The sequence below is a fragment of the Sebastes fasciatus genome, chromosome 5 (genome assembly GCF_043250625.1).
Source record: "Sebastes fasciatus isolate fSebFas1 chromosome 5, fSebFas1.pri, whole genome shotgun sequence".
Taxonomy (NCBI): domain Eukaryota; kingdom Metazoa; phylum Chordata; class Actinopteri; order Perciformes; family Sebastidae; genus Sebastes; species Sebastes fasciatus.
In genome coordinates, this window is record NC_133799.1 from 5,229,846 (window position 1) to 5,243,191 (window position 13,346).

General features: G+C 38.7%; 1 protein-coding gene and 6 non-coding genes across 7 annotated transcripts; 4 read left to right on the forward strand and 3 right to left on the reverse strand.

The window, feature by feature from the left end:
* Positions 1 to 93: 93 nt before the first annotated feature.
* LOC141768582 (uncharacterized) lies at positions 94 to 4,058 on the forward strand. The gene is made up of 8 exons (XM_074636977.1): positions 94 to 271; positions 1,373 to 2,074; positions 2,264 to 2,335; positions 2,474 to 2,712; positions 3,116 to 3,169; positions 3,284 to 3,394; positions 3,559 to 3,636; positions 3,744 to 4,058. The coding sequence occupies exons 1-4, from the start codon at positions 109 to 111 to the stop codon at positions 2,536 to 2,538; spliced, it is 1,002 nt and encodes a 333-aa protein (XP_074493078.1). The 5' UTR covers positions 94 to 108; the 3' UTR covers positions 2,539 to 2,712; positions 3,116 to 3,169; positions 3,284 to 3,394; positions 3,559 to 3,636; positions 3,744 to 4,058.
* A 1,336-nt stretch (positions 4,059 to 5,394) lies between these two features.
* LOC141768680 (5S ribosomal RNA) lies at positions 5,395 to 5,513 on the forward strand. Its single transcript, XR_012594175.1, has one exon. It is a non-coding gene; the product is annotated as a 5S ribosomal RNA (ribosomal RNA).
* A 1,367-nt stretch (positions 5,514 to 6,880) lies between these two features.
* LOC141768682 (5S ribosomal RNA) lies at positions 6,881 to 6,999 on the reverse strand. The gene has a single exon (XR_012594176.1). It is a non-coding gene; the product is annotated as a 5S ribosomal RNA (ribosomal RNA).
* A 602-nt stretch (positions 7,000 to 7,601) lies between these two features.
* On the forward strand, positions 7,602 to 7,720 carry LOC141768683 (5S ribosomal RNA). The gene has a single exon (XR_012594177.1). It is a non-coding gene; the product is annotated as a 5S ribosomal RNA (ribosomal RNA).
* Positions 7,721 to 9,088: 1,368 nt separating this feature from the next.
* On the reverse strand, positions 9,089 to 9,207 carry LOC141768684 (5S ribosomal RNA). The gene has a single exon (XR_012594178.1). It is a non-coding gene; the product is annotated as a 5S ribosomal RNA (ribosomal RNA).
* A 602-nt stretch (positions 9,208 to 9,809) lies between these two features.
* On the forward strand, positions 9,810 to 9,928 carry LOC141768686 (5S ribosomal RNA). The gene has a single exon (XR_012594180.1). It is a non-coding gene; the product is annotated as a 5S ribosomal RNA (ribosomal RNA).
* Positions 9,929 to 11,277: 1,349 nt separating this feature from the next.
* Positions 11,278 to 11,396, reverse strand: LOC141768687 (5S ribosomal RNA). The gene has a single exon (XR_012594181.1). It is a non-coding gene; the product is annotated as a 5S ribosomal RNA (ribosomal RNA).
* Positions 11,397 to 13,346: the final 1,950 nt, after the last annotated feature.

The window sequence follows — 13,346 nt, forward strand, 5'->3', positions numbered from 1 at the left end:
CTTACAGCACCTGGTATTCCCAGGCGGTCTCCCATCCAAGTACTGCGCGCGCGGCACGCCCTAAACACATTGCCGTTCATACTCTATGGTAGTGCTGAACCACTACGGATGCAATATATCTTTGGCCGCTATTGTTTGTTTGGCGCCCTTTTTCCGAGGAGAGGAGGAGGAGTTGTTGTTTCCTTCGCCACTCTGTCAGTGTTGGTCTGGATGAGCTACACTTCGCATCGACTTGAGCTTGAGCTGCGCTGTGTGGACATTACGCCAAACGGTGAGTTATATTTAGATAAATAACGATTACCGACATGTTACTATAATGTATCCTGGCGCTGTGTGGCGTGTTCTTGCTTGTGTGGACGCTATAAAGTTAACGTTAGTCGTGTTTCTCCCGTTTATTGTGTCGCCGCGGCGGTACTTTCGGATGAACGTAACGTAACATTATTAACAATGAACCAACATGTTACTATAATGTATCCTGGCGCTGTCTGACGTGTTATAAAGTTGTCATTAGCCGTGTTTCCTCAGTTTATTGTGTCGAGCTGCTGCGGTACTTTGGGATGAATTACAAGCTAACGAAACTTAACATTCCTTAGGTTGAAAGCATCACGTTGTTAGTGAACATTAATGTCTAATGTAGCGTTAACTACGGTGTATCAGCAGCTTACATCAGCAGTAAGGTTAGATATAACGTTACTCTGGACACACTAACGTTACTTTACATACACACATTGACAGAATGATAAATGAACAAGCTTCATATGAATCATAAAGTCGTCGTGTTTGCACTTAACGCTGTTGTCACAGCATGTACTTATACTTAAGGTTTTTAATGCAGGACTTTTACTTGTAGCAGAGTATTTCTACACTGTGGTATCAGTACTATCACTGAAGTACAAGATCAGAGTACTTCTTCCACCTCTGTTAAAATGAGAGAACACCAGAATATTGTTTATTAATTGAGAACCAATGTCTCAGGGTTTTTCATACTTTGTCATGTTGTGTACAACGTACTATTCATGCTTAATTTTAACACTTATTATATGCTTCTATACCATGTCTATCTTTGAGGTGTAAATAGTCTGCCTCAACAACCAGAGCTCATCGTTAAGACATACACAAAGGCAGGCACTTAATCAAGGTACTATACAAAGTAGTAAAGGTAATATTAAAGTAAAGGTATTTGATATCATTTTTTTTTTCTTCAAAACCCTGATAAATACAGTGAGAATATGTAGACAGTAAAGGGGCTAGAGCTGAGATGTGAACCGCCTAATTCCTGCTCTCCCTTGAGACCCTCACTATTAACATTTGTTATGAAAACAATGCCTGTCTATAACATATTAATAGATCAATATGCTTTTCTTCATTACAGGTAAAATGCAGAAAACGTTTTTTTTCCCTGGGAGAATGAGTGTCACATTCCGCAAGGGACCACTCGGATATCTCCGTCAGGATCCAACGGATGCAGCCAAACTCCTTAAAGACAACCCCTCTCTACAGGACAAGTCTGCACCCGTGAAGGAGGAGCTGGTCAGGAAAAATGCACTGACTGTGATCATTTTAAGAGGAGGGGATGCTTCAGATAAAACTGATGTGGCTGGAGAATACATCCTGCAGTTTGGGAAATATAAAGGGAAGTCCTTCCGCTGGCTCCTTGAAAATGACATTGGGTATACCATCTACCTAATCAAGAACCAGCAAAAGGAGGAGACTGCAGGAGTGTTCATGGCAGGGGGGCACATCAAGGACAGCCTGCTGTCATTTGTGAGCTATGCCCTCAGCTTTCAAGAAATCCAGTCTCTTCTCAATTATGAGAAACAAAAGCCAGTTGTGACAGCAGCAGCAGCAGCATCAGAGGATGACCAGCTGGTTGGTTTTGGCTCTCGTGCCAAAAGCACCTGGAGAGAGATTTGGGACAGCAGGGATGATGGCTATGCAGCCTTTATTATGAGGAAAAGCTGTGCTCCAGGAACAAAGATGCACAAACTACAAGTGTACCTGCAGAAGAAGCTGCCCTCCCCCTCTGGCTCCTCTCTGGTGACACATGCCTCACAGGCCCCTGCTGAAGCCATGGGTGGGTCTTGTTTTCCATTTGTTTTGTCAAAAAAATGTATATGCTGTCATGGTATCCAGTGTATTTTAGTACACCAAAGGGAGTAAACTTCGTCTTCCATTATTTCAGTGGTGATTTTATTCATACTATCCTAAGTGCAGTAAAGCCATATTTTTAGTACATTCTAATTCTTGTCTGTTTGCATCACAGTGATGGATGAAGATGAAGAGCTGGAGAGAGCGATGCTGGGTATCTGTCCTTCTAAGCAACATGTGCAGAGCTGTAAGTAAACATTTGTTGTCTTATATTGGTTTGTTTCTACTGCCTGAAGATTCAAAATAATTTACAGTTCAGCCTGTTTAATATTAATTGTGTATTCTATATAGTTTATATTTAATTGTTTTTGTTTGTGTTTTACAGCTGTTTCTGCACCATCAGCATCAACTGCCAGACGACAGGCTTCGGGAACAGAAAGAGGTTCTTAACCAAACAAAAACGTCCTGTCGTCGACAGAGACTCTGGGACCATGAATTCTTATCCCAAACCGAAGCATGACATAAACCGTTCCTTCTCATGTTGACCATGTTCTGGTCATGTTTGTGTTTTGCTGTTCAACTTGTTGTCCTAGTGACTATGAATTGATTCCAGTCATGGCGAGGGTAAGTAGCACTCTTTATTCCAGTTTTTAGACTTATATGATGAATATATATATATATATATATATATATATATATATATATATATGTATATATATATATATATATACATATAGGACTGCTGTGGTTACTAACACTTGTATGCATGTGTTTGCAGTGTGCCATGTTGCTTCCCCTGCTTAGGCTAAATTGTAATGACTGACTACTAAATATTTATCCATACAGAACTAAACTGCATGTGTATGAATGAAATTCTTTATACCTTAATGTAACAAACAGTCTGTTTAACTATATAAGGCTGAGATAAGCAGGTGAAGTAAAAGATGGATAATGTATGCCTTTACTAACACCAGTTTTTTTTATATTGTCAAAATATAAATGACTGACAAGATTTTTTCTGTTGTAGTACCATCTGCTACACTGTCCACACCAACTGAACTGACGGGTTCACAAGTAGATGGTAAATGCATTATATTTCTTTTTATCCATTTAAACCTTTCTGTCATATTCCCTCTGATTATGTCCGTTATAAACCAATAATTGATTACTTTTTGTGGTCCTTATCTCCTTGCAGCCCCTGCTCTGCCGATGGTAAAGAGACCTGTGCCCCTTCCTCAGGAGCTGATGTTCCTGATGCCAGAAACACCAGGACCCTTGCCAACAGAGACAACTGTCACTGTTCCAGGTGTGTATTATTTTAACTGTATTTGCATCTTAAAAATATCCATATGTAGTGTCCATCGGAACTGTTCTCATTGATGTAAATCAGATACTGGTGCACAATGTCATAGTCAAGTTTTTTATTTATCTTACTGTGAATAATAATGAAATGTTTAATATTCTATATAGTGTCAGAGGCACTTCCGATTTCTCCTGAGACGTCTGCAGAGCCCATTCAACCGCCGCTGCAACCGCCAAGAGCTCAAAGTAAGTATTTGAATGTTCTTGATTTGGTTGTGTGCGTGTCAAAGAGATAGAATCAAGTCAACACACAATCTTAATAATTTGCTATGTCTTTCTTCTTGCCTGACCAGGTCAGCCATTACCCAGGCCATCAGCTGTCCCCAGCTGTCCTCCTCCACAGCTTAAACAGCATTTGCATAGGAATGATTCTGTCCCAAGCTTTTTGATCCATATTTTATTTATTTGTTTTTACCTTTATTTTATTCAGGGGGAGGTTCACTGAGGGCAATGCTCTCTTTTTCAGGAACGCCCTGATCACATTCACACAGTTACACATTCACACCTGGAAGCTGCCCAGTACAACCACAGTCTGATCTGCTGGTCACTGAGCAACTCCACTGGAGCGGTTGGGGGGGCCTTGCTCAAGGGCATCTCAGTGGTGGTAATGAGGGAGGGCCACCACTGCCCCATATAAGCGGTTTATCAATGTAACCGTGATCACTGTAACTGGTTTCCACTGTATATACTGTATATTTTGCTCATGTAAATAATTATTACATTTATTATATACAATATTATATTTACTTTACCTTACATTTTTGTGTGATATATGTGTGACCTTGCAATATGGGCTCTGTTGAATATTTACTGTTACAGTTGTGGTTAATAAATACATTTCATTCACTAATGTCTACATGTCTCATTAATAAATTAATAATTTATAATGAACAGTAAAGTCTCTAATTGAAGTAATTAAGTAATTGCAATTTAAATGTTACACATAGGAAGAAAACTCTAATATAATTGGTTAATAGCTTTAAGTAAGTCAAGAACTTGATATAACCAGACTAGTCTAATCTAATGATAATCAGAAGAAGTAAATAACAAACTAAGACTCACATTTCTTGATTCCCAAATAGCTCATTATCTTTGATAATGTATCACAGACTTTGTACCAAGTGGGATTCGAACCAGCTCCAGATAATCATTCTTAAATATTCAGGAGAAAACTGCTGGACCAAAGCCGCGTTTTCAGCACCTTGGACAGCGTTAATAAGTCTGCAATTTCATTGGCTGTCAGTGTATGCCACCTATACGCGACTTGCCCCCGCGGCCCGACCCTGCTTAGCTTCCGAGATCAGACGAGATCGGGCGTGTTCAGGGTGGTATGGCCGTAAGCAACAGTACTTGTAAGAAAAGGCCCTTTATAGATGTCGATCACTCCCACCGTGAACGCCTGTGTCCATTTCTGTCCATAGGGACGTTAACATATTTCTATAAGTTGTGGGCAAGGAGCTCTGATTACAGTGATACAGTTTCCCCACATGAATGATAAAGACTATCTATTACAGAGGTGAGATTGTGACTAAGCTGCTTGAGTGCAGGTTTGAGGTGATTTTTTCAATTTTATGCTACTTTATACTTCATTTTACAGGGATAGATTGTAGTTTTTACTCCACTACGGTTGTGATTGCTATTGTGACTTTGCAGATTCAGATTTGACATTTAAAACGTGATTGTTTCATAAAATATGGCGCAGTATGATACTTGAAAATGCTGCTTACACAGCAATACATCAGTGATAATAATCCAATAATAGTTTTATAACATAGCCTGTATCAAGGTAACACTGACAGAGTTTGTTACACAGGCCATTTTTGTCATCAAAGTGAGAATATTTGTTTGTGCTCCTGACAATCTGCAGCTGCTACCTGTATAGACAGAATAAGAAGACTTTGTGTTACAGCATCTATAAAGGGCCCTTTTGTTGATGCAGTTGTTGCTTACGGCCATACCACCCTGAACACGCCCGATCTCGTCTGATCTCGGAAGCTAAGCAGGGTCGGGCCTGGTCAGTACTTGGATGGGAGACCGCCTGGGAATACCAGGTGCTGTAAGCTTTTTCACTTCTCTTTACAAACAGCAGAGGACGCCGCTGCTTCTCCGGTGGACACTTTGAAAATCAGAGCAGCTCGTCTCTGGACGTTGAATTTCATAATTTTTTCGCTCCTACAAAAATCACTTTCTTTTTCAAAAACAGAAAATCCTTCACAAGGAAACCATATCTACCTCTACTATCTAGAAGCTTATGGTGTGCATATTGAAATGAAGCTACATATTGCCGTCCGCTTACACAATATTTACTTTGTGATTCCCTTGAAAGTGAGAAAATAGCCCTATAACTGTACTGTTATTACAGTGAAAAAGGATGAAGGAGGGACTACTTTATTTCACAGCTTGCATACCCAGTTCTTACGCTGAACTACGGGGCCTTTCTCACACATTGTCAACGCTTTGTCCTGATGCTAGTGTGCTGTCACCAAAGAGTAACGGCCATTACTTCAGCTTGAATCACATCTGCATGCTTTTCAAAAAAAGTTGAAAACTGACATGTTGTTTGTGAGTGATGAATATCTTGCTGCACTATTCTTTACACTGTATGTTGTCCAATAAACTTAAATAATGGTTTGTTTTTCTTCTGAGTGAAATTGATCAGCTTCTAATTAGTTTATGATGTAATGATATGAAAGGACGAGAAAGGTGGCTTAGGTTCTTCTCTGAAATCAGTATTGATCGTCAGGTGGATGCTACGTTAGATCCCAAAACTGCCTCACTTTTCCCCAGTATTTCATTAGAATTGTTAAAACATACTGTACACATACTTCTACAGCTATAGCTGTAAAGGAACACCCTACTTGTTTTGTTCCCAAGCACTAATAATGTACACTACTGTGTATTCCTAACAATACGTACTCTACATTTGGAAACTTCTCACAATGTCATTCCCAAAGTATTTTTTTTTGTAAGCACATCATCATTTGAAAATAATATAAATGATACTATAGCTAATTTCATTGCAATATGGACACTGTTACCCCTTATTTTCCCTGCCTTGTTACCCAGTAACAACACGACTGTACCCCAGACAGATGTCTTGCATGTGTATGGACATGTGAGGACAGAGGCCCAAGAAATTGGCTACACCACCGGAGAATTGCTTGGCCTTCCAGCATTTGACATTTACATCAACAAGATATAAGTAAATGTTTGCAAAGAAATGATCAGTGAGTTTAGAATGCAGAAAGCATTCATCTAATTGAACTTCTATCTGCCATGTCTACACCTGTAACTCCTGATCTGTTCTTTAAAAAATATTAGAAAAGCATTGACATTGTGTGTGCACCATTCTCTTGACTTTCATCTGTGCCTGTCAGTGTCCAATGAAGAAGCGGCGGCGCTCTCTGCTGTTTGTAAAGAGAAGTGCAAAAGCTTACAGCACCTGGTATTCCCAGGCGGTCTCCCATCCAAGTACTGACCAGGCCCGACCCTGCTTAGCTTCCGAGATCAGACGAGATCGGGCGTGTTCAGGGTGGTATGGCCGTAAGCAACAACTGCATCAACAAAAGGGCCCTTTATAGATGCTGTAACACAAAGTCTTCTTATTCTGTCTATACAGGTAGCAGCTGCAGATTGTCAGGAGCACAAACAAATATTCTCACTTTGATGACAAAAATGGCCTGTGTAACAAACTCTGTCAGTGTTATCTTGTTACAGGCTGTGTTATAAAACTATTATTGGATTATTATCACTGAAGTATTGCTGTGTAAGCAGCATTTTCAAGTATCATACTGCGCCATATTTTATGAAATAATCACGTTTTAAATGTCAAATCTGAATCTACAAAGTCTCAATAGCAATCACAACCGTAGTGGAGTAAAAACTACAATCTATCCCTGTAAAATGAAGTATAAAGTAGCATAAAATTGAAAAAAGCACCTCAAAAATGCATTCAAGCAGCTTAGTTACAATCTCACCTCTGTAATAGATAGTCTTTATCATTCATGTGGGGAAACTGTATCACTGTAATCAGAGCTCCTTGCCCACAACTTATAGAAATATGTTAATGTCAATATGGACAGAAATGCACACAGGCGTTCACGGTGGTAGTGATCGACATCTATAAAGGGCCTTTTCTTACAAGTACTGTTGCTTACGGCCATACCACCCTGAACACGCCCGATCTCGTCTGATCTCGGAAGCTAAGCAGGGTCGGGCCTGGTCAGTACTTGGATGGGAGACCGCCTGGGAATACCAGGTGCTGTAAGCTTTTGCACTTCTCTTTACAAACAGCAGAGAGCGCCGCTGCTTCTTCATTGGACACTGACAGGCACAAATGAAAGTCAAGAGAATGGTGCACACACAATGTCAATGCTTTTCTAATATTTTTTAAAGAACAGATCAGGAGTTACAGGTGTAGACATGGCAGATAGAAGTTCAATTAGATGAATGCTTTCTGCATTCTAAACTCACTGATCATTTCTTTGCAAACATTTACTTATATCTTGTTGATGTAAATGTCAAATGCTGGAAGGCCAAGCAATTCTCCGGTGGTGTAGCCAATTTCTTGGGCCTCTGTCCTCACATGTCCATACACGTGCAAGACATCTGTCTGGGGTACAGTCGTGTTGTTACTGGGTAACAAGGCAGGGAAAATAAGGGGTAACAGTGTCCATATTGCAATGAAATTAGCTATAGTATCATTTATATTATTTTCAAATGATGATGTGCTTACAAAAAAAAATACTTTGGGAAATGACATTGTGAGAAGTTTCCAAATGTAGAGTACGTATTGTTAGGAATATACAGTAGTGTACATTATCAGTGCTTGGGAGTAAAATAAGAAGAGTGTTTCTTTTACAGCTATAGCTGTAGAAGTATGTGTACAGTACGTTTTAACAATTCTAATAAAATACTGGGGAAAAGTGAGGCAGTTTTGGGATCTAACGTAGCATCCACCTGACGATCAATACTGATTTCAGAGAAGAACCTAAGCCACCTTTCGCGTCCTTTCATATCATTACATCATAAACTAATTAGAAGCTGATCAATTTCACTCAGAAGAAAAACAAACCATTATTTAAGTTTATTGGACAACATACAGTGTAAAGAATAGTGCAGCAAGATATTCATCACTCATAAACGACAAGTCAGTTTTCAACTTTTTTTGAAAAGCATGCAGAAGTGATTCAAGCTGAAGTAATGGCCGTTACTCTTTGGTGACAGCACACTAGCATCAGGACAAAGCGTTGACAATGTGGGAGAAAGGCCCCGTAGTTCAGCGTAAGAACTGGGTATGCAAGCTGTGAAATAAAGTATTCCCTCCTTCATCCTTTTTCACTGTAATTACAGTGCAGTTATAGGGCTATTTGCTCACTTTCAAGGGAATCACAAAGTAAATATTGGGTAAGCGAACTGCAATATGTAGCTTCATTTCAATATGCACACCGTAAGCTTCTAGATAGTAGAGGTAGATATGGTTTCCTTGTGAATGTTTTTCTCTTCTTGAAAAAGGAAGTGATTTTTGTAGGAGCGAAAAATTATAAAATTCAAAGTCCAGAGATGAGCTGCTCTGATTTTCAAAGTGTCCACCGGAGAAGCAGCAGTGTCCTCTGCTGTTTGTAAAGAGAAGTGCAAAAGCTTACAGCACCTGGTATTCCCAGGCGGTCTCCCATCCAAGTACTGACCAGGCCCGACCCTGCTTAGCTTCCGAGATCAGACGAGATCGGGCGTGTTCAGGGTGGTATGGCCGTAAGCAACAGTACTTGTAAGAAAAGGCCCTTTATAGATGTCGATCACTACCACCGTGAACGCCTGTGTGCATTTCTGTCCATATTGACATTAACATATTTCTATAAGTTGTGGGCAAGGAGCTCTGATTACAGTGATACAGTTTCCCCACATGAATGATAAAGACTATCTATTACAGAGGTGAGATTGTAACTAAGCTGCTTGAATGCATTTTTGAGGTGCTTTTTTCAATTTTATGCTACTTTATACTTCATTTTACAGGGATAGATTGTAGTTTTTACTCCACTACGGTTGTGATTGCTATTGAGACTTTGTAGATTGAGATTTGACATTTAAAACGTGATTATTTCATAAAATATGGCGCAGTATGATACTTGAAAATGCTGCTTACACAGCAATACATCAGTGATAATAATCCAATAATAGTTTTATAACACAGCCTGTAACAAGGTAACACTGACAGAGTTTGTTACACAGGCCATTTTTGTCATCAAAGTGAGAATATTTGTTTGTGCTCCTGACAATCTGCAGCTGCTACCTGTATAGACAGAATAAGAAGACTTTGTGTTACAGCATCTATAAAGGGCCCTTTTGTTGATGCAGTTGTTGCTTACGGCCATACCACCCTGAACACGCCCGATCTCGTCTGATCTCGGAAGCTAAGCAGGGTCGGGCCTGGTCAGTACTTGGATGGGAGACCGCCTGGGAATACCAGGTGCTGTAAGCTTTTGCACTTCTCTTTACAAACAGCAGAGAGCGCCGCCGCTTCTTCATTGGACACTGACAGGCACAGATGAAAGTCAAGAGAATGGTGCACACACAATGTCAATGCTTTTCAAATATTTTTCAAAGAGCAGATCAGGAGTTACAGGTGTAGACATGGCAGATAGAAGTCCAATTAGATGAATGCTTTCTGCATTCCTAAACTCACTGATCATTTCCTTGCAAACATTTACTTATGTCGTGTTGCTGTAAATATCAAATGCTGGAAGGCCAAGCAATTTTCTTGGGCCTCTGTCCTCACATGTCCATAGACGTGCAAGACATCTGTCTGGGGTACAGTCGTGTTGTTACTGGGTAACAAGGCAGGGAAAATAAGGGGTAACAGTGTCCATATTGCAATGAAATTAGCTATAGTATCATTTATATTATTTTCAAATGATGATGTGCTTACAAAAAAAAATACTTTGGGAATGACATTGTGAGAAGTTTCCAAATGTAGAGTACGTATTGTTAGGAATACACAGTAGTGTACATTATTAGTGCTTGGGAGTAAAACAAGAAGGGTGTTCCTTTACAGCTATATCTGTAGAAATATGTGTACAGTACGTTTTAACAATTCTAATAAAATACTGGGGAAAAGTGAGGCAGTTTTGGGATCTAACGTAGCATCCACCTGACGATCAATACTGATTTCAGAGAAGAACCTAAGCCACCTTTCGCGTCCTTTCATATCATTACATCATAAACTAATTAGAAGCTGATCAATTTCACTCAGAAGAAAAACAAACCATTATTTAAGTTTATTGGACAACATACAGTGTAAAGAATAGTGCAGCAAGATATTCATCACTCACAAACAACATGTCAGTTTTCAACTTTTTTTGAAAAGCATGCAGAAGTGATTCAAGCTGAAGTAATGGCCGTTACTCTTTGGTGACAGCACACTAGCATCAGGACAAAGCGTTGACAATGTGTGAGAAAGGCCCCGTAGTTCAGCGTAAGAACTGGGTATGCAAGCTGTGAAATAAAGTATTCCCTCCTTCATCCTTTTTCACTGTAATTACAGTGCAGTTATAGGGCTATTTTCTCACTTTCAAGGGAATCACAAAGTAAATATTGTGTAAGCGGACGGCAATATGTAGCTTCATTTCAATATGCACACCGTAAGCTTCTAGATAGTAGAGGTAGATATGGTTTCCTTGTGAAGGATTTTCTGTTTTTGAAAAAGAAAGTGATTTTTGTAGGAGCGAAAAAATTATGAAATTCAACGTCCAGAGACGAGCTGCTCTGATTTTCAAAGTGTCCACCGGAGAAGCAGCGGCGTCCTCTGCTGTTTGTAAAGAGAAGTGCAAAAGCTTACAGCACCTGGTATTCCCAGGCGGTCTCCCATCCAAGTACTGACCAGGCCCGACCCTGCTTAGCTTCCGAGATCAGACGAGATCGGGCGTGTTCAGGGTGGTATGGCCGTAAGCAACAGTACTTGTAAGAAAAGGCCCTTTATAGATGTCGATCACTACCACCGTGAACGCCTGTGTGCATTTCTGTCCATATTGACATTAACATATTTCTATAAGTTGTGGGCAAGGAGCTCTGATTACAGTGATACAGTTTCCCCACATGAATGATAAAGACTATCTATTACAGAGGTGAGATTGTAACTAAGCTGCTTGAATGCATTTTTGAGGTGCTTTTTTCAATTTTATGCTACTTTATACTTCATTTTACAGGGATAGATTGTAGTTTTTACTCCACTACGGTTGTGATTGCTATTGAGACTTTGTAGATTGAGATTTGACATTTAAAACGTGATCGGGCGTGTTCAGGGTGGTATGGCCGTAAGCAACAACTGCATCAACAAAAGGGCCCTTTAAAGATGCTGTAATGACAAAAATGGCCTGTGTAACAAACTCTGTCAGTGTTACCTTGTTACAGGCTGTGTTGTAAAACTATTATTGGATTATTATCACTGAAGTATTGCTGTGTAAGCAGCATTTTCAAGTATCATACTGCGCCATATTTTATGAAACAATCACGTTTTAAATGTCAAATCTGAATCTGAAAAGTCTCAATAGCATTCACAACCGTAGTGGAGTAAAAACTACAATCTATCCCTGTAAAATGAAGTATAAAGTAGCATAAAATTGAAAAAACACCTCAAACTTGCACTCAAGCAGCTTAGTTACAATCTCATCTCTGTAATAGATAGTCTTTATCATTCATGTGGGGAAACTGTATCACTGTAATCAGAGCTCCTTGCCCACAACTTATAGAAATATGTTAATGTCCCTATGGACAGAAATGCACACAGGCGTTCACGGTGGTAGTGATCGACATCTATAAAGGGCCTTTTCTTACAAGTACTGTTGCTTACGGCCATACCACCCTGAACGGCAAGCCGCGTATAGGTGTAGAGGACTTTTTCTTGACCAGAAGCCTTTCAGAAAGGAAGCGTCTTCAAATCCCTCCTTACCCAAATATAATGTCACATACTTGGTTCAGAATATTTTGCTACATCTTGTGTGTATAATACAAAACAATTACATTTAACCTTTTAAAAAGTTTAAAATAAAATTAATCACAGATTTTTGGACAAATCATGTGGAAACAATTAATCTTTTAGGATGATGATAATAAGATAATAAGACCTTATGATTTAAAGATTATACATGCTACTTTTACATGCTGCTACTGGTAAAAGTTTATTTGAACTTAATAATATTGACAATAATAATAATTTATTTCTATAGCACACATGTATAAAACACAAAATAAAGTGCTCGACATCATAGAATAGAGAAACACCCTTTATATAATTATGTATATATATATATATAAGATATGTATGATATATAATAATATATAAGATATTATTTCCAAATATGCCAGTTTTAAGTAAAACTGGCATAATATTTGGAAATAATATAAGTATATTAAGGCACAACAACAGATGTTTATGGTACAGATGTGTCAGCATATGAATATAAATTTATTATTTAATTTCTATAAAGTAAAGAGAGTCACAGTGTTGCTTTCAAGATATTTTATTGAACAGCTGGATTCTTAAGAATTAAACACAATCAAAACTGACAACAATATAATATATAAAACAAATGAAAAGCATATGAAATATGAAGTATATATACAGTACATAGTGTATCCATAAACACATTTACAATATTAGTACTGAAAAAATAATCAATCAACTCTGGTTTCAGCTTCTCAAATGTTAGGATTGCTGCTTCTCTGTAAACTGCCAGATTACTACCTTTCACCTTATACTACAGTATATCTCATATCCCATACTATATCATAATTTACCATAGGACAATATTATAATGCTGTACTCTAGTCTCCAAATGCTCCTGTATAGATTCTATTTAGTATTATATTCTTATTTTTACTTGTATATACTTCTTTATTAT